This window comes from Choloepus didactylus, chromosome 1, assembly GCF_015220235.1.
Source record: "Choloepus didactylus isolate mChoDid1 chromosome 1, mChoDid1.pri, whole genome shotgun sequence".
NCBI classification, from domain to species: Eukaryota; Metazoa; Chordata; class Mammalia; order Pilosa; family Megalonychidae; genus Choloepus; species Choloepus didactylus.
This window is the reverse complement of record NC_051307.1, coordinates 2,514,865-2,533,877: the sequence shown is the minus strand read 5'-3', so window position 1 is coordinate 2,533,877 and position 19,013 is coordinate 2,514,865. Positions and strand designations below refer to the sequence as shown.

Here is a 19,013-nt window from a genome sequence, read left to right as displayed (position 1 = left end):
TTCTCCCAGTGTGCAGGGGTCAGCAAACTACAGCCTGCTGGCCAAATCGGGCCTGCTGCCTGTTTTTGTAAATAAAGTTTTATTGGAACATAGCCACGCCCATTCATTCACACACTGAAGGCAGAGTCACGTGGGTGGCACAGAGAGCACACGGCTGCAAAGCCTGGAATGTTTCCTCCCTGACCCTTTGAGAAGTTGGCCGGCCCCTGCGCTGGCGTCCGGTGGTGCTGGGTCCCGCCCCGGCCCCCTCCCCTCCTCCCTCTGCTTTTCTTTTCAGTGGCCTTGCTCCTTCCCACCGTGTGGTCTTCATGACGGTGGAGAGCACATGCAAAGCAGTCCGTGACTCTCTGGTCTCCTCTGTGGCCTTCCTGCTGCCGGGCAGGGCCCTTTTGCCCTGGGCACGAGGGCTGCCTGGCGTTCTCTTGGGTCTCCCTTTGTCTGAACTTGAAACAGTTCTCGATTATGGGCACGTCTTCCTGTCCCTTGCCCTTTTATTTTTAAGGGAAGGACATTTCATAATACCACCACAGCGCCAGCCTGCAGACAGAACTCGGCCTTCTTGCGAAACGTGTGGTTTTTCTCCACGAGCCCAGAAGCAATATGGGAAAAGCTGTTTTGTCTGGGGTGGTGAACCTGGAGGCCTGTCTCATGGACGATGTCACCCTAAGTGACATTCTCAGGGAGGTCAGCTGTGCCCGTTGGTGGAGTGCTCTGTGGGTGACCTGGGGTATGGGATGGTAACCGCTTTGTGGGATGATTTTGGAAGGCAGCCCTGGGAGGGAGCCCTGAGCGGGGGCTGGACACAGCTGCTGATGACCAGCTGCTGCTGGGGACGCATCTCTGCTCCCCTTGCTGGCGACTGGGGTCTAAGGCACCTCTCCCGGGGTGCGGGAGGAGCGTCGGGGTATCCCAGCCCACTCGTGCGTGGGCACTTGCCGAGCACTTGCCAGCTGCCAGGGCTGGGGACCTGGCAGTGTGGGTGGGGGCCGGTGGGTCTGCGCCCTCCTGGCCTTTGCAGCCTCGGGGGGCATGGCATCTGTGGCCACACCCACTGGGACCCCTCCTTCCCTGCCAGGTGCTCTGGAGGAGGAGAGGGCTTGAGTCACCTCCGTGTCTGTGGGAACAGCCAAGAGCTGCCCGGGTAAGGGGCTCCGACGGATTGGGGCATCTTTCCCACAGCTGCTTGGAGACCTCCCATGGCCTGTGGCTTCTCCCTGGGCCCTGTGCATTTGTGGAGGGTGTGTGGACACTAGGGCAGCACCCGGCCCAGGGGACGAGAGGTGGGGTGAGCCGGTGCCCCCCGCTGCTCAGGCAGGTGTCAGATGACACAGGAACCCCTTCGCTTCCTGGGTGGCCGAGGCCAGCACGGGGCCCCAGAAGGGCCATGGGGATCGTGCCTGGGGGCAGAGAAGGGAAGTGGGGTGATGGTGACTTTGTGGGGTGAGAGACAGGGGTGGGCGGTCCGGGTGGTTTGGGAAAGCCGTGACCATTTTATCTGGAGTCAGAATTCATGCCTTCATTCTCCCAGCCAGGACAAAGGTCAGTTCAGCCAGAACCCCTGGGCTGAGCACCCACTTTTGATGGGTGCTATGTGGGCCAAACCTTCTGCCACCTCTTTGGTGGCAAGACCCTGAGAGAGCAGGCCCCGAGCTGCCCCGCCGGCGCCAGCTTTTGTGTCCTGTCCTGATGGAAGGGTCTCCAGCTTCGGGTCACATCTGGAAGACAGAGGTGAGGGCAGCTGCAGGGGTCTTCTGGGAGCAGGGTCCGGAGGCCACAGGAGAAGTGACCTTGCCCAGGCCCACCTCTGTCTCAGGACCCGCTTCCCCCTCCCCTCCCCCATGATTCAGGGCTTGAAAAGAACCATTGCGATTTGCACGTTTAAAAGGACCAAGAAGCCTAACACTTAACGTTTGGAGAAGCAGAACTCCGCCCCCGAGCCCTCGGCCCACGGCGTCTCCGGGCGTAGACCTGGCCCCCAGGTCGGGGTTTGGAGGACGGACCCGCCCCTTTCTGGCCGTCCTCGGCTGCAGCGGGTGCTGCGCGCTGCGCTCCCCGGGGGCCAAGTGACGCAGAGCGCGTGGGGTTGAGGGAACCACGCGGCCCCGCTCCGGGCTCGGCCGCCGCCACCGAGACGCGGGCAGCTCCCTGCGCAGCGGCCGGGGTGATGGGGGCGCCGGGCCCGCGCGGAGCAGGTGTGCGCGCCGGCGGGGACGCGGGCGGATCCAGGCGGGCGCGCGGGCGCCGGTGATGCGGTGAGTCTGCGGCGCCGGCCGGGGTGCGGGGGCAGAGGTTGCGGACGGGTGCGGGTGCGAGCGCGGGCACCGCGGCGGGGCCGGGACGAGGGGTCAGGTGCGGGTACCCGTGCGGGCCGACCCGGGCGCTGGGGTGAGGGCGCTGCGGCAGGGCCGGGTGGCCGGCGGTTCCGGGGCGCTGGCGGGGTGGCACTGCGGCAGGCCCGGGCGCGGACAGGGTGCCGGCGCGGGCGATCGGGGCGCGAGGATGCGGGCGCTGCGGCGGGGACGCTGTCTGCCCACGGGGCGCTCTGCTGCCGGCCCTACCCGTCGGGCAGAGGGGATGGGGAGGGCGTGCAGGGCCCGAGAGGCCGGGCTCCCGCCCTGGACAGGGCCCACTTCTGTGGACCCGGGTCCCCTGGGAGCCCTCCACCGCGCATAGCTACTTATGGTCTGAAGGTGCCCCCTTCCCCCCATCCAGGACTTCACCCCTGCCGTGCAGCCTTGGGGAGCAGCCGGGAACTGCAAGGGTTTTCTAAGGGAGAAGTCCAGGGGTCATGGGCCAGTGTGCTCAGGGCAGCTCAGGGCCCCTGCATTTCCCGCTGAATCCTTTGGGTTGGTGGAGGAGGCCCCCCAGGGAGCTGTGCCATGCAGTGCCGTGCATGCTCTGTGAGCCCCCTGGCCGGCTGTACAGGTTGTGCTCAGGAGTGGGTTTCCCGTGGCCTGGGTTCCTGTTTCTGGGTGGGGTGGGTTTCCAGGAAGGGGTGCAGTTCTGGAGCGCAGGGACCCTGCAATGAGGGGTGCAGGCAGGGTGGAGTCCCTGCTCAGTGGTTTAACCCCTGCGGAGGAAAAGCCCGGGGCCCCTCCCGGCACCTGTGCTCACTTCTTGCCGGAGGGGGTGCCCATCGGGACCTCCTGCCCTCCCAGGGATCACGCAGGGTGGATCCTGGCCCGACCGTCCTCGGGGCCTCTGGCTGTCACAGCAGCTGCTCGCTTCCTTCGGGGCCAGGTCAAATGTCACTTACAGTTGCAAGTTTTGTACAAATGTCCAGGCTTATATACTGTCAGATTCCATCCGTCCATCACCCATCTCTGTATATCCATCCATCCATCCATTTATCCATCCTTCCTTCCTTCCTATCTGTCTGTCTATTTTCTGAGAAGCTCATTTACTTCCAGAACATCCTCCACGTGCACCTATGCCAGCTGCTCATGGAGAATTCCAGCTATAAATTAGGGTGGCCAAAATTGCTCTCAGGTGATACACGAAGAAACAATTTACTGTGTGATTCTGGGGAGAACCCCAGAAGTCAGGTCGGGGCTCTCCCGGGGCCCACTCCTGTAGGGAAGGGGTTGAGCCTGGGTTCCCCCTGTGGCTGGGCACTGGCATGGTAAGAACGTGGCTCCCGGCCCATCCTGCAGGGTCTCCTTTGGTGGGGAGATGGGCGGCAGAGTGGCACTTGACACGCTCCCCAGGGAGCCGGCTTGCAGCTGGGATCCAGGGAAAGCTCCGCAGGTCCCTCGTGAGTGTGCTAAGCCAGACATGCGGCTGAAAACGTGGAGTTGAGTGAGGGCACTTCTCAGTTCCAACAGCAGACAAACTCCTTTCCGGGCCACGGGTCCGTTTGGCGCCCGGCCCTTTGGGCTCCTCCCTCGCACCCCTTCCTCCAGTGCACGGGGTGAACCTGGGGAGGGTGCTGGGGAGCAGCTCCAAGCCCAGGCCCCTTCCCCTGACCCGCCCGGGCCCCCGTCCGTTGATTGGTCGTTTGACTCTCCCTGAGCCTCATTTTCCCCTCTGGCACTGGAATGCTTCTTGCCTGCCTCGCTCAGAGGCTCAGCTGGGAGACGAACGAGCTCCTGTCCACGAAGCAGGTGGCCCTGAATGGCCAGGCATGTGTCAGGCCGACCCGAGTGTCGGTCTGTGCCGGGAGGCCCCGGGGAGCAGTTTGAGCCAAGAGAGAGAATGGGCTTGGGGCCCGGGAATGAGCATGGCCACTGGGGAGGGGTCAGAAGGGACAGAGGTGACAGAGGACGGAGACACTGCTGAGCGATCCTGCCCAAGGTCAGCGGCCAGAGAGCTCACCCCTAAGTGCCCAGGGCCTGGCCCTGACCAGTAGGCCCGGTAAGGTGGGCTCGGTCTGCTTGCTGCTCGTGGAACCCCCCGTCCCCGTCCCGGCACCTGGCGTTGGCGCTCAGTGGCCGTATGCTGAGGAAGGATGAAAGGGCGCGAGGCCAGGCATCAGTGACCATCGTGCGTGGTGGGAGGTTATAGGGTTGCAAGGAAAGACATCAGGGCAGAGAGCTGGGGAGCAGTTCCCCAAACACCCTTCCCTCCTGGCCTTTGGAGCTGTGGGAAGGAGCGGGATCCCGGATAAGCCCGTGGGCATCAGCCAGGCCACTGAGCCTGTTCTCCTGTTTGTAAGATGAGAGATTTGTTCCGGCTGCTTTCTGTGGCTTCAGTGGTGAAAACCACACAGAGCTGGGGAGAGGAGCATTTGGGAAACGAGATCTGTTCCCTTTGGCAGGCTGGTCTCTGGGAGCGGGGGGCTGGCTGGAACCCGCTTTGTGGGCCACAGGGCCTTTTGCTTCCATATTGGAAAACGAGAGAAGTGAAGTGATGTCTAGAAACCGAGGACACGGCGCTGTGGGGTGGACGCAGGGTGTGTGAGGCCCACGGTCCTTGCCCTGCGCTGGTGGCCATGTGCTTTGTGGCACGATGCTGAGTGGGCACAGGGGCAGGGGTGAGCTCTTCTGTAACGCCTGGCCGCTGCGGCTCTGAGGAAGGTGGCGAGCCCCTTTGCTCCAGATCTGCGTTAGCAAATGGGGGCCTTCTCTGGCCCTTGGGGTGCCCTGAGGGTGCCGTTGTCATCCACAGGCCCCCCAAGCCCTGGGAAGTGTGTGCTTGCTGAGCACCAATGACCCCCGGAACAGGGCCCTGGCAGCCCTGTAAAATGCACAGATGGAGGAGCAGATGTGGGCCCCGCGGGGGGGACACAAGCCAAGCAGGAGGAGCCTCCCCTGCTTTCGGGGGCTACCTGGACACAGCCCTGGGCCTGCTTCTGGACTGGGCAGAGGGCTGGCTGGGAGGCTATGGCAGGGCCAGGTCTGGGAGGTGGGGGCAGGGCAGGGTCCCCGTTGGCGCAGCTCAGCAGGGGGTTGCCTGGACATCTAGAACGTGCTGCTCCCAAGAGGGTGGCCCTACTGGGCCCGAGTTGGGGGAGGGTCGTGTCACCTGAGGTTAGCTGAGAGCCCCTTGGGGGTCCTGCGGGGTCTGGGGAGAACCCAGCACAGGGCCCCAGAGAGCCGGAACGTGCAGGGCCCCCATCCACGGGCAGGGACGCTACGTTGCTGCAGCAGGACTTTGTCGCCCTCGTCCAGTCCTGTCCCCTCCCCTGGAGGAGTGGGTGGTGGTGTCAGCAGCCACAGGAGTAGGAAGGGGGTGGAGTTAGAGTGAGCCCCGTTTCCCCGTGCAGGCCCCCAAATCACAGGGCTGGCCATTGGGAGCTCATGCTGGCCGTGCCGGGGCACCCTGCTGCACCTGGTGGTGGGGACACAGGCTGCGTGGGTGGGTGAGCAGACTGGAGCCTGGGGCAGCCCCTGTGAGGAGGAGGGTGAGTGGACTTCACAGACGGGCCGTCTCGCCCTGTGCTCCTCTGCTCTTAGCGGCCCCTGGGGAGGCCCTCACGCCTTAGTCCAGCAGGCGCTGCCGAGTTCCGGGGTGGGCCCGGGGACACGGGGACATGGAGACACGGAGCTGCGTTGGATCTTCAGGTGCTGGGTGTTGTGAGACGGTCCCGGGTGCCTTGGTGGCTTGGGCCGTGGCTTCCTGGGGTTTGGTGATCTTTGTGGTGGGCCGGGCCGTCGAGGGGCCGCCCTTGTGCACTGTCAGCCAGGAAGAGAACTGCATGTCCGAGGAGAGGAGGCCCCTGGTTGGGTGCTCTGGGAGCACCTCCTCCTTACTCCCTCTGGCCTATTTCAGCCACCTCACCACGACGTGCTTCCGGAAGCCTCGGCTCAGCTGGAGGAAACACGGCCCTGACACCGAGAGCTGGTGCAGCCAGTGGGGGTCGGGATGGAGTCCCCCAGGAAACCCGGCATGGAGTGGGAGGAGGCCTGCGGGGTGCAGCCCAGGAGGGCTGCTGGGCTGGATGTGGTCCCTGGCCTCCGCCGGAGCAACAGCAGCCTCTTCAGGAGAAGGAGGTCGCAGTTCTCCTTCAACAGCAGTGAGAAGGTAAGCGTTCTCCTCCGCCCAGCCCCACCCGAGGCAGCCATGGGGTCCGTGGGTCAGAGGGTCCCCTGGCTGAGAGCGTCCCCAGGTCAGAGACACCCCAGGAGGAGAGACCTGCAGAGAACACCAAGCGGCCAGAACCGTCCCCCTTCCCCGGGTGGATTGCGCAGTCGTTTCCCATTTCTTGTCTGCTGGGGAAATTCTGAGTCAGCACAGAAGTCCCGGAAACCCCTCCCCCCGGCAGCTTGCACAACGACGTCCCATTGTTTATTTGTCTGGGGGCCGCTAGGCAAGGCCCGTGTCCTTGATAAAGCTGCAGTGAGAGGGTCTTTGAGTGTCCCACCAGCCTGGGCGGGCGGCCGAGGGGTCTGGGCAGCGAGCAGTGAGAGGAGGGCAGGGGCCAGAGCCTCGTCGCCCTGCCAGGGTCCCGGAGCGGAAGGTTGCCCAATGAACTCTGAGGTGCTCTGCGCCTTCCCACTGGCCCCAGAGAAGGTGCTTTCTCGGTCCGCTCCTCCCGCTGAGTCCAGCCTGGGGTTCCCTGGCAGGGACGGCTCAACCGCGGGCTCTGGGCAGCTCAGCTCATCCTCAGGCTGCCCCGGGGGCAGGTGCGTCTCAGAAGGGACAGGATTTGCCTCTTGCTCATCAGTGGTCTCAGTGCCTGAGGAGCTCAGACGTGCCCTTTTCACCCTCAGCAGGAAAATCTTTGCTCATGGATTCCCGAAAACATCAAGAAGAAAGAATGCATGTATTTTGTGGAGAGTTCCCAGATGTCTGACGCTGGGTAAGTGACGGGTTTTAAGACCCCCTTGTTGTCTTCTCTCTTCTGTCCCGCATGGACTGACTGCTGAGGCGAGGCCACGCGGGGGTCGGGCACGATGGCCCCTCGTGTCAGCGAGGCAGGGTCTGTAAAGCCCTCCGGTGTATCCTGATGGGGCTCCTGCAGGAAGGGGCTTCATCTCATCCTATTTTCCAGATGAGGGAACTGAGGCACGGACAGTCTAAATGGCTTCTCCAGGGTCATTCTCTGGCTGCCGGGCCGTGATGCCTGGACTCAAACCCAGTGAGCTGGACCCCGATCTACACAGCCCTGGAATCTCCTTACCCTGGAATAGGGAGTCCTAGAGTCGTGGAACTGGGAAGACACGCCCCCTCCACCGATGAAGACACTGAGGTCCAAAGGGGACCCCTGACCAGCCCCCAAGGCCCACCATGATGCCCCTTCCTCTCCTCCCTCCTGCGCCTTCTGCACAGTTGTGGACACCAAGGCTGCCTGCAAACACAGCTGCGGCCGCCCAGTCTCTCACCGCCTGGCCGTGGGGGCCGCCCTGTGTGTGTCGGGCAGTGTGAGGGAAGCTGTGGAGGAAGGAGCAGATCCCTCCCTGTCCTCACAGACTCCGAGCCTCGCCTTGGCATGGTGGCGCCCCTTTACAGAGTGTCAATTCAGTATTGCTTGGAATTGGGTGCCAGCTCGGTCTGTCCTCTCTTCCCACGTGGGAGGAACACTCTCAAGGCCATCCTCACCTGCCACAGTGGGGACCCCCAGCCCCTTCAAGTCCAGCCCTAACTTGCCACCCCGGCTGCGCTTTGTGCACCCCACCCCCAATTTGTGTCCTTCCCCTCCGGCCAAACCCTGTTCCATGCTGTGCCACAAATGTGCCACGTTCTTTCTGCTCCTTTCTCATCCCTCATCACCTGGTGAGCTCCTCCTCATCTTTCAAGGCCCATTGCAGATGCCACCTCTTCCAGGAAGCCCACCTTGATCACACTCTCTGCAGGGAAGTGACTTTTCCCTCCCACCACACGCTGCATGTTTCTGTTATTCCAGTCGCTAATTGTGTTGTCATCTTGTGGCTTTGAGTTTATCTTTCTTGCTAGCTGCTGGACTCTTCAGGAGCCGGGAACAAGGCACGATTGTCTCATCGCTGCTTGTGCGACTTCCTGTTGAATGAGTGGACCAATGAGTGACACTAGGAAAGAGGAAACCCCAGGGGTGGGAGACTGACAGAGGTCGTGATAAGAAAGCAGGTGTGACAGTGTCGTTTCTGGGACTCGTGTGCTGTAGCCCTGAGTCCTAGTGACATGGCTGGAGGCCCCTGTGGATGTTTTGGGTCTCACTGCACCTGCCGGCTTCTCAGTTACAAGCCCTCACTCTCGTGGATGGTCACGGGGCACACAGACACGCTCTGTACGGCCCTGGCTCCTCCTGCCGACAGCTCCCAGGCATAACCTCTGACATCCGTGGTGTGTAATCTGAGCTTCAGGTCCAGAACAGCTGATCCTGACAGTAGGCACAGAGCACTTCGCGTTGAGGGCTCCAGTTTTACACTTAAAAAATGCATCTGTAAAAACAGCCTCTGAGGGAACTTGTGAGGTGCCAGCCCCTGTTACAGGCCGTGCCGAGGTTTTCTGGTTTCTGGGGTGTAGGCGTTTGAGGAGGATGGTGAACCGAACCCCCTGCCCTTTCAATTCAGAAACTGTGGAGAAAATCTCAGGGTGTCAGCAAGGATCGGGGAGCACGTAGCTTGGATTTGAGGCCAAAAGGGAGCTCCTACTCCTGTACTACTTGTCCTATGCTTTCTAGAAATAGTACCTGGGATGCATTTAGTTCAGAAACTTCCAGAAGCACCTTCCTTAGCATCAGGTCTAATGCGAGGAGCTGCTGTAGGGAGCAGGCGGAGGGAACGGCTTTTTCACTCGGACGTCACTCTGAGTGTGTAACTGTGCATAGGATCAGGGAACATAAAACCAAATTAAGTTTGGAAAAATGGGGTGGGGGGAGCCTCGAGATATTTTATTGTGGGTGCATTATAATTTAATTGGTTAACAACAACTAGAATTTATGAACTATCACTATTTCTTATTTAGCCGTGGATTATCAGTTACTGTGGTTACCTAAATTATGTTTCAAAACCTTGAAGTGAGCACGGGCCGGTAGGATTCACAGTGCCGAGGGAGGCGAGGCGAGCTCTGCAGCTCCGAGCCGCTGCCCCCTGTTCCTGGGGGAGTCGGAAAACAGGGCGGGTGGGCCACGAGGAAAAGAAAATCTTGGCAAAATGCAATTTTCTCCCTGACTTTTACTCATCTCTTAACTGGTAGCTCTCAAGGCATCTGGAATGTTCTGAAGGATGGGCAGTTTCCAGGTCTTCCGAGGCCCACGAGGTTGCTTCCTGGATCCCTTTCATCAAAAGAAGGGGTTTGTTTTCATCGTTTTGTGTTTTCTTTCTTGAAGAGGGCCCCACGCGGGCGGCCTGAGTCTGCAGCGCAGGTGTGTCCTTGGCCGCCGGGCCTTGGCCCCACGTGCTTCCCTCGAGAAGATGGAAACAAAGTGAGCTGAGTTGCCCCTCGGGGACAGGCAGGCCTTAGGGAGAGGGGGACGCTGTTTGGGGTCCCCGAGACCAGGCACGTGGTTGTGATTGTGTGAGTGCAGGGCTCAGTTGATGGCCGTCCTCGCGGTGATCCGCAGGGGGAAGACACACACAGGTGGGGTCTGGAGGAAGGCGCGCCCACCTCCCGGAGCTCCTTGTCCCCTGGGGCGCACCGGGGGGCTCCTGTCGCCAGCGCAGACGTGCAGTGACCTGTGCGTGGCCCTCTGCCCGGGGAAGCCCGTTAGAGACTCGGCTCCCGGGGTTTTTACCAGGGGCTGGGCACATGGGCACCTGTACCTGCTGCCTCCCTGAATCCAGACGCCCAGGTGTGCAGGCCCTTCTGGGCTCCCCCAGGCCTGCTGACTCCATTTCCTGCACAGGCTCTGCCTCTGATCTCCCCACTGGGGGGTCAGGTGAGTGGGAGGGAAGAGGGGCCAGGTGGACTCTTCCTGACAGGGCAGGTTTCAGCATGGCGCCTTGGCATCGGCTCACCCATCTCCTGCAGACTCACCCTCTTGTTGCCTTTATGCTACTCTCCGTCCAGTCACAGGCTGAGGCCTCCTCGCTGCCCCCACCCCATGTCCAAGCAGACACAGCGCCTGGCGCCCCTCCTCTGCCTTTGCACGGCTCAGCCTCACCCCTCTTTCCAGCAGTGGCACCTTCACCAGGCCCTGTCCCCTTGTAATTTGCGACAATTCATCTTGTGACTTTGGGACTATCAGTGTGCTAGTTTGAACCTGTTATGGACCCAGAAGAGCCACAATCTTTTAATCGAATCTTGTTGGGTGGAACCTCTCAATTGAGTGTTTCCATGGAGATGTGACCCCCCCCATTCCAGGTAGTCTTAATTAGATCATTGGGGTCCTTTAAGAGAGATCATGGAGAGAAGGAGCTCAGAGAAGCTGAGAGAAACATTCTGGAGAGAAGCTAAGAGCCGACACAGACCCAAATGCTTGGAGATACTTGGAGATGCAGACAGAAGGACATTTGGAGATGCTGAGCTAAGAGATGAAGCCCAGAGTTTGCCCTGGAGAAGCTAAGAGAGGACCCCCAGACACTTACAGAGAAATGCCCTGGGAGAAACAAGCAGAGAGCCAAGAGAAGCTAAGAGAAAGCCAGAGACATTTTGGAGAAAGCTATTTTGAAACACAACCTCGGAGCAAAAGACCAGCAGACGCCAGCGACTTGCCTTCCCAGCTGACAGAGGTGTTCCAGACACCATCGGCCTTTCTTCAGTGAAGGCATCCTCTGGTTGATGCCTTAGTTTGGACACTTTTATGGCCTTGGGACTGTAAATTTGTAACCTATTAAGTCCCCTTTATAAAAGCCAGTCCGTTTCTGGTATTTTGCATAATGGCATAACAATCAATTTCTTCCCTGGACCTCCAAATCCTCATTTGTAAACAAGGAGGCTGAACCTGATGATTCTGGAGTTTTCCTCGGATTCAAGGCGTCTTCCTAAGACCAAGGTGCCCCCATTAGACTGTAACAAGTGGCCTGGTTGGACAGAGGGCTTCCGAGGGTGCCGTTTCCCCGCAGGGTCCTGGAGGTGCTGCCCCATTTATGCATCTGGGTTGGCAGTCTGGGAGCGGTGTCGCTGGTCACGTGATTTCTGGGTCAGCAGCTCCGGGTGGTTTTGCTGCGCTGTGTCCTCTTGAGAAGGGCAGGTGGAATGAAGGAGCTCACCTCAGAGCATGATGGGTCAGCGGGCGAGGAGAGGGGACCGTGGTTACTGTCAGGAACCCAGGGCAGGTCCGGGCAGTGGTGGGCCGAGGTTGGACGGGCTGGGCCCTGTCCTGGCATCCGAGTGCCCAGTGCTGGACCCGATGTCCCGCCCGGACAGTGTGGAGGCCACACAAGATGTTCCCCGAGATCCCTGCAGGTTATAGTGCAGGGGGCCAGGGTGCACTTTGAGTTCATCCTGGCTGGGAGGGAGCTCCCCAAAGGCCTCCTCTGCCCCTGGGGTGGGGTGGAAGTCCTGCCCCTCACCTGGCGTCCCCCGACCTTATACCACCTGGTCCCCACCGGCTCTGGGTGGGAGCTTGGCACCTGGTGGGAGTCGAGGCCCCTCGTGACGGCCTGTGAGAGTGGAAGGCTCCGGCTCCCCAGGTGGCTTTTTCTGGAGGGGCTGGGGGTGGGGTCGCTGTTGTCTCCGTGGGGTGCTGCTGAGGCAGGTGGCTTCTGATCTGGGGGTGCCCCTGTCCGGGTCCTTAGACTGGGGAGAGCAAGGTTTTGTTGAGGATGGTTTTGTCTGCTTGTTTTGTGCTCTTCTTTCTGTACGTTTTGAGGGTTTTCTCTTACCCTTGGTGTCTTCAGGTTGCTGCCTCTTTGGGCACCACATATGGGATAAAGGGGGCAGAAGGAAACCCGGGAGCCCGCTGCTTTGTTGCTCCTCGGGTGCCCAGGTCCCCAGCCAGGTCACTGCCTTCTCCCCGCCTTTCAGAATCTCCTCGTGACTGTCTTGTCTGTTCTGTTCAGGGATCCTGGTATACTCAGTGGGAGAAAGAGGGAAAAGTATGTCTCCTCCATCTGCCTGTAAACCAAAGTCCCAGGCGCCTCACCTTTTTTTATGATGCTGTCATTTATGTTCTCGTCATTAACTTCCAGCATTCTTGGAAGAAGAGATTTGTGTCCAGAAAAAGACAAATGGGACAATCAGAGTATGATGACGTGTATTTGGAAATTAAAAAATAAATAGCGGAAATGAAAACATTTCACAGAGGTTTGGAAGATCAAGCCAACAGGAGCTCTAGAAAAGAACGGAGAAGATGCAGGGGAGGGAATTTTCAGAAAACAGTGCACGACATTTCCCAAACTCAAGAGCACTGCCTCTAGGTTAACTGAGTGCCCAGAAACATGAGTGTTAAACAACCAGGGGCATCACTATGCAATTTCAGAAAACCAGGGATAAAGGGAAGATTCTAAAAGCTTATAGAAGAAGAAAACAAAACCCCAACCAAATGGGCTACCTACTAAGTGTTGTGAACCCTGCTAGCATTTGATTTCCTACCGCTAACATTCAAAGAAGGGCCTAACACCTGCAAAATTCCAAGTGAAAGAGGTTTGCAACCTGGAATCTACTCCCAGCCGAACCATTAATCTAATATGAGGATGGGATAAGCACACTCACCAGGTTCCTTCCTGGGGAGGCTGAGGAAGCTGGCGCAGAGCTCTGGCAGTGGCTTCCTCTGGCCGTGGGACTTGGGTGAGCGAAGGCTACTCTCTTCACAAGCTTTTAAGTTCTGTTTGGCTTTTAAAACTAGGTCCGCATATTGGTTTTGTAAAAGTTAAGCTTAATTTTAAACCAGCACTTCCCTCCTCTAGAGTGAGTGGGTGAAACACAACATGACGAGCCGTCTCCTTGTCGTCCAGCCCTTTCTACTTGGTGTTTGCTGGTTTCTGCGTCTGTCTCAGAGATGCGCGGCCGTAAGCGTCCTTGTCGGTCCGCAGCTTCTCGGGGGCGCGGGGGGATTGTGTGCGGTGCTGTCTGCAGCCCAGCCCGGCTGGTGCGTGAGCTGACGCGGATGGGGTTGACTCCATGCCCGCGGCTTCCCCCTCTTCCCGGGCCCCCTGCCTGGAGGGTGCAGCCCCCTGGGGAAGTGGGGCTTGTCCCGCCATGTGCCTCAGCCAAGGCGCTGAACGACCGTTTGCCTTCAGGGCGGCCCCGTGGCTCGGGGAGGTCACTCCAGCTCCAGGGAGGGTGTGCAGCGCGGGCTCCGGGGCTCAGAGTCCCGGGTTCAAATCCCAGCCCTGCCCTGTGCTCTCCGGGGGCCTTGGGCAGAGGACTAAACGGGTCTGTCCCTCGGTTTCCCCATCCTCACAATGGCTGTGACAGTAGCACCTGTGTTGGGTCCGAGGGTAGATTAAATGAGGGTGCAGGTGAGTGCTGGAGTGCGCCTGGCTCCCGGGACGCTCTTAGAAGGGTTGGCTGGGGTCTCACGGCCTTGGAGGAGCTGAGGGGCTCCTAGAAGCCTCATTGGCTAATCCACTCCTGACCCCGATGTTAGAGATGAGGCAAGTGGGGTCCAGACAGGGAACCTGTTTTATTCCAAGAGAAAGCTCCCGAGGCTGGAGCCACACGGAGCCCGTGCTCCTCGGAAGCCCTGGGTGGGCTGCGGGGGCTCACGTGCTCTGTGCGTCGTCCTCGTCGGCCTCATTTCTCCCCTGGTGCCAGGTGTCCTAGACAGGGGGGCGCTGCGGGCAGCCCCCCTCCAGCTCAGGGCCCCACCCCCATGTGGGGTCAGCAGCCTGCCAAGCTTTCTAGGCTGAAGGTCGATGTGTGTGCAACGGGCCCCCCAGCCTGGGGTGTCTCGGGGCTCTTGGCTCTTGCCTGGGCCTGCTACCTGGATTTGGGGCCAGTGACCTGTGCACTGTCTCCGCAGGAAAGTGGTGTGTGAGTGTGGCTACACGCGTGAGCAGCACCTGGAGGAGGCCACCAAGCCCCGCGCCTTCCAGGGCCAGCAGTGGGACCCCAAGAAGCACGTCCAGGAGATGCCAACGGATGCCTTTGGGGACATCGTCTTCACGGGCTTGAGCCAGAAAGTGGGAAAGGTTGGTCTCCGTCTCTCGCGGGCTCTGACTGTGGGCTCCAGCCCACCGCGGGTGGCTCCGGTGGCCCACGGTGACACTTGGGGGTCCCACAGGTACATGCGGTGGTCCCATGAGTACGTGGTGGTCCCACGGGCACACGGTGCTCCCACGGTGACACGTGCTGGCCAGTCTCCTGGGTGTGCAGAGCCCTGCGATTCTGGGGGTCAGAGGTGGGTGGGAGGCGAGTGGAGCATGGGGGTGTGTGAGGACCCGGGCTCCAGTGCTGGCCGTGCGTGGCCGCTCGAGGGTGGGGGTAGAGGCTGCGCCTCTGCAGGGAGCTGCACGAGGCAGGGGCCAGGGGCTGTGACGGGCGCACGGTGGGCTGGGGCCCAGCTTGAACCATGGCTCTCGCAGTGGCCCCTGGACATCGGCGTCTCCTGGGAACCCGCAGGTCCCACCCAGGCCCCCGACTAGAGCCGCAAGGCAGGGTCCAACCCCCCGTGTCTTATGAAGACTTTGGGGTGATCGGTGCAGCTGAGTTTGGGAGCCATTGTCCTCTGGGGGCTAGAGAGCTGGTGCCACTTGGCTTGGTGCTGGCTGGGGGGGCTTGTCCCCTCAACCCCTTGAAGGTCCCTCAGGGCGCTGCCCACAGAGAGGCTAGGCCTGGGGACCCTGGCTATGAGGTCACACCTGGGTTTCTGGGGGCCCCGGCCCCAAGGGTCCCCGCCTCCCCTGAGCTCCCTGCCCCGACCCTCCAGGCCCCGGCCTCGGTGCCCCTCCAGGTGCCTGAGGAGGCAGAGCTGCTGCCCCGTCTCGGATGGGAAGTCAAGGCACGAGGAAGGGGGTCAGTCCTTCTGGCCACAGGTGGGAAGCAGCAGTGGTGGGGTTTGAGCCCAGGCCAGCTGCATCCTGGGCCTGGGTCATGACCCCCACGCCCCCCGACCTCCAGCCTCCCCCTGGGCTGCTGATAGCACCCGTGGGCCAGGGACATTGGTGACAGGGAGGGACGCTGGTGTGGACAGGGACAGCCTCAGGTGTGGCACCTGAGACGGCGTAGAGAGGCCTGATGGCTGCAGCTCAGTCCCAGCCAGGGGCCCTGTGCAGGCGACAGGCAGCCCCCGTCCCCGTCCACGAGGCCCCACCCGGCACTGCGCCCCTTTCCGGCACCGGTTAGTCCTGGGGACCCAAAGGGAGGGACCCTCAAGTGCTGACAGGCCTGAGACAACCACTGCTGGGCTCGGCGAGTCCTCTTCGGGACACTGACCCCGTCTGTGGGTTCTGCCCACTGGTTTTCTGTCCCTGGTGAGCCAGTCGGGGTCACATGCCAGGCCAGGCCACTGTGGAAAAGCCCACCACAGAGCTGCTGAGGGTCCTGCAGCCATCACGGGGCAGAGCAGGGACAGGCGCGGCTCGGCTGGGTCTGGGCCAGACACACGGCTGGGCCTGCACTGGACACATGGCCAGGCCTGGGTGGACACACAGCCTGGTCTGCACTGGACACACGGCCGGGTCTGCACTGGACACACGGCCGGGCCTTGGCGGGACACACGGCCTGGTCTGGGCAGGACACACGGCCTGGTTGGGGCACCCGACACAGGACGGGGGCTCAGGATGGGGCAGGGTGTGGGTGGGAGCCACGCCGCACCAGGGAGGGGGGAAGGAGGGGCCTCTAGTGCAGGAAGAAATCCACCGGGGCTCCGTGGGCACAGGGCACAGGGCAGCCTGACAGCTCCTGCTGCAGGGGGACGAGTGAAGGGGAGCGGGTCAGCAGGGGCCGGGGGGTTTAGGGGGGAAGGTGCCAGTTTTCCCCGGGACGGCCTCAGTGCGGGGCTTGGGCCTCCCTCCTCCCTTCTGTCCTTGACCCTCACCCTCTGTGGCCCCTTGGGGGTCACCCCTCCTGCTTAATGGTTTGGGGTCTGCCCTGCCAGGAGGCTCTGAGACTGGGGTGGCCTGTCCTGTCCCCTGCACAGGGTCTCTGGGCCCGGGGTGGGTGTCCCTGCCCCTGTGGCCCATGGGACCTGTTGGCCATGAGGGCCCGCCTCACGCAGGGCACCCCGCTGAGCCCCAGCCTCCCCGCAGTTCGTCCGAGTGTCCGAGGACACGCGCCCCAGCGTCATCTACCACCTCATGACCCAGCACTGGGGCCTGGACGCCCCCAACCTCCTGATCTCGGTGACGGGGGGGGCCAAGAACTTCACCATGAAGCCGAGACTGAGGAGCGTCTTCCGGAGGGGCCTGGTCAAGGTGGCTCAGACCACAGGTCAGAGGGCAGGCCCTGGGGGTGCCCGGGAAGAGGGCGCTAACGGGGGGCCGTGGGGAGGGAGGTGGTGGTGGGGGCGGTGGGAGTGGGGGGCTCATGGGAGAAGGGTGTCGGGGAAGGGGTGCTGTGGGAAGGGCCCCGGGGTGTGGGAGCTCTGGCCCCCAGGATCCCCACGGAGCCCTCGGCCCTCGGTTTGCAGCCCCCAGGGCCAGGTGGAGAGGTGGGGGGCCCTGCTGTCTGTCCTGCCGCCTCCTGACTTGTTCTTGGGGTCAGCCATGACTCGTGGGCTCAGTGGGTGTGAGCGGGAGCCCCCGCCAGTGTCCACTGTGGAAGTCAAAGGTGACCCGGGCCGTGTCCCTGGGGCCTGGAGGACGTTTGGAGGGTCCATGCATGCTTGGGACCCTGGTTCCCTTACAAGTGGTGACTGGTACCTGGGGTGGAAAATAACGCAGGTCTTGGCCCCACGTTAGGCGGCGTCTCCGCGGCAGGAGTCAGGCAGAGTCTACCACCCCTGTCGTCCAGCCCTGGGGCCCCGACCCTGGACCCTCGCCCTCCACCCTGCTGGCGAATTGACCATTCGCTTGGGGCTCGGTCACGGTCACGGGCACCGGCCACCTTCGCGACCTCGCTACCTAACACGCGGGTCCTGGAGGCGCTCACCCGCCCGCCAGGTGATCCACGGCCGCCCTGCCCCGACCTGCCACGCGTGCCCATGCTGCCCACTGCCCCTCTTGAAGCCGTAGCTACGGGTTCAGCCCGTTTTTATGGCAGCCCCACAACTTCACTTCCGATTCCTGGTAACGCCCAGCCTGAAGTGGCAGCACCCGTCGCATTTTGGGGGTTTGGGGGCTGGTCCTGGGTCAGCGGCTGCAGCCCCCTCGGGCAGGGCCGCGGGTCGGGAGCAGGCCCCGTTAGCTGGCGCAGACGCACGGTGCTCAGACGCAGTGGTTGTCTGACACCGGCCTGCCGCTGACCAGAGCTGGTCACCTGGTTGAGCCGGATGGTGAGGTGGGGATGTCACCCCCATGGGGGTCCCGGCCTGGTGCGGGGCAGTGTGTGGGGTGTAACCCCTTACGGGGTTGGGGGCAGGGGTCCCAGCTCTCACTCTCGGGGTCCAAGGGAAACTTGTACTTCCCGTAACAGAAGAATTCAGAGGAATCTCTGGGAAGCAAGCTTGCAGAGACTGGGGTGTAGAGAGGATGCGGCCTGCAGCCCCAAGATGGGGCCTCTCTTTCCGCCTCCCCCCACTGCCTACCTGAGCAAGGTTGGAGCCGCTGCCCCTCCAGCGCCTGAGGTGCAGCACGAGGACACAGTGACCGTCCCCCTCCTTGCCCTGGCTCTGAGAATCCCTTCTGCTAGCGTGTGTGTGGGCACCCCGAGCGGGGGCTCTGCAGATGTGGGGTGGTGGGTGAGGCTGAGTAAAGGCCGAGGGGCGCCCCGTGCTGACAGGTGCACCTGCTCTCCCTCTGTCCTCTCCAGGAGCCTGGATTGTCTCGGGGGGCTCCCACACCGGGGTGATGAAACAGGTGGGGGAGGCGGTGCGCGACTTCAGCCTGAGCAGCGGCTGCCACGAGGGGGGCGTCATCACCATTGGCGTTGCCACATGGGGCACCATCCACAACCGGGACAGTCTGGTCCAGCCCACGGTGAGAGCCCGTCCCAGGAGGGGAGCCAAGCGGGTGCCGGCACCCAGGGGTGGCCGTGAGCCTCTGCTGGGTGCTTGGGGGGCAGTGTGGAGGGCAGAGTGCCTGGGGGTGCAGGGGGCCCCATCAAGGATCCCTGGGGCTGGCCCCCAGCCCGCAGCCCAGGGCTGCAGGTGGAGCCACATGATGTCACCTGGAACCCACGCTGGCCCAGGGCTCGTCCTCACGGCCTCTCTGATGAGAAAGGACAAAAGGACAGAGGGGAGGAGAGGGGCTTGGCCAAGAGCCCGTGGGCCGTCTGACCCCACAGCCGGAGCTTTCCTTTTATTTTCCCTTTTTATGGAGGTGAAATTCATGTAATGTAAAATTAACCATTTTTAAGCATACGATTCAGGGGCATTTAGAGTTCCAAAATGGTGTCATCATCTTCAAAAGACACTCTCTGCCCTTCTCTGTGGATTTGCCTATTTTGAATATTTCATCTAAAGGAATCATACACTATGTGACCTTCGGTGCCTGGCTTCTTTCACCTGGAATAATGTTTTTCGAGTTTATCCAGGTTGTAGCACAAATCAGCACTTCGCTGCTTTTACGGCTGCAGGTGCTCTGCTGTTTCTGCACCATCCGCTGATGGGCGTGGGGCTGCTCCCCGGGCGGTTGTGAATAACACGCGTGGGCAGTGTTGGGGGTGTAGCCGGGGAGGAGCTGCTGGGTCACGTACCAGTTAACTGTTGGAGGAACCACGCAGCTGTTTTC

The 19,013-nt window shown here is 61.5% G+C and overlaps 1 protein-coding gene across 5 annotated transcripts in view; it reads left to right on the top strand.

Annotated features, from left to right (window-relative positions):
• The first annotated feature begins 2,106 nt into the window (after positions 1-2,106).
• TRPM2 (transient receptor potential cation channel subfamily M member 2) overlaps positions 2,107-19,013 on the top strand; it is a 71,079-nt gene continuing 54,172 nt past the window's right edge. The window contains exons 1-6 of one of the 5 annotated variants that reach the window (XM_037830578.1): positions 2,107-2,252; positions 6,211-6,462; positions 7,155-7,240; positions 14,207-14,375; positions 16,434-16,614; positions 18,094-18,260. In XM_037830578.1, coding sequence (XP_037686506.1) covers positions 6,304-6,462; positions 7,155-7,240; positions 14,207-14,375; positions 16,434-16,614; positions 18,094-18,260 — 762 coding nt within the window. In that variant the 5' untranslated portion in view covers positions 2,107-2,252; positions 6,211-6,303. Of the gene's footprint in view, positions 2,253-6,210; positions 6,463-6,739; positions 7,065-7,151; positions 7,241-14,206; positions 14,376-16,402; positions 16,615-18,093; positions 18,261-19,013 lie in introns of those variants that run through there. The other 4 variants (XM_037830568.1, XM_037830596.1, XM_037830587.1 and 1 more) reach the window with 4 other exon arrangements.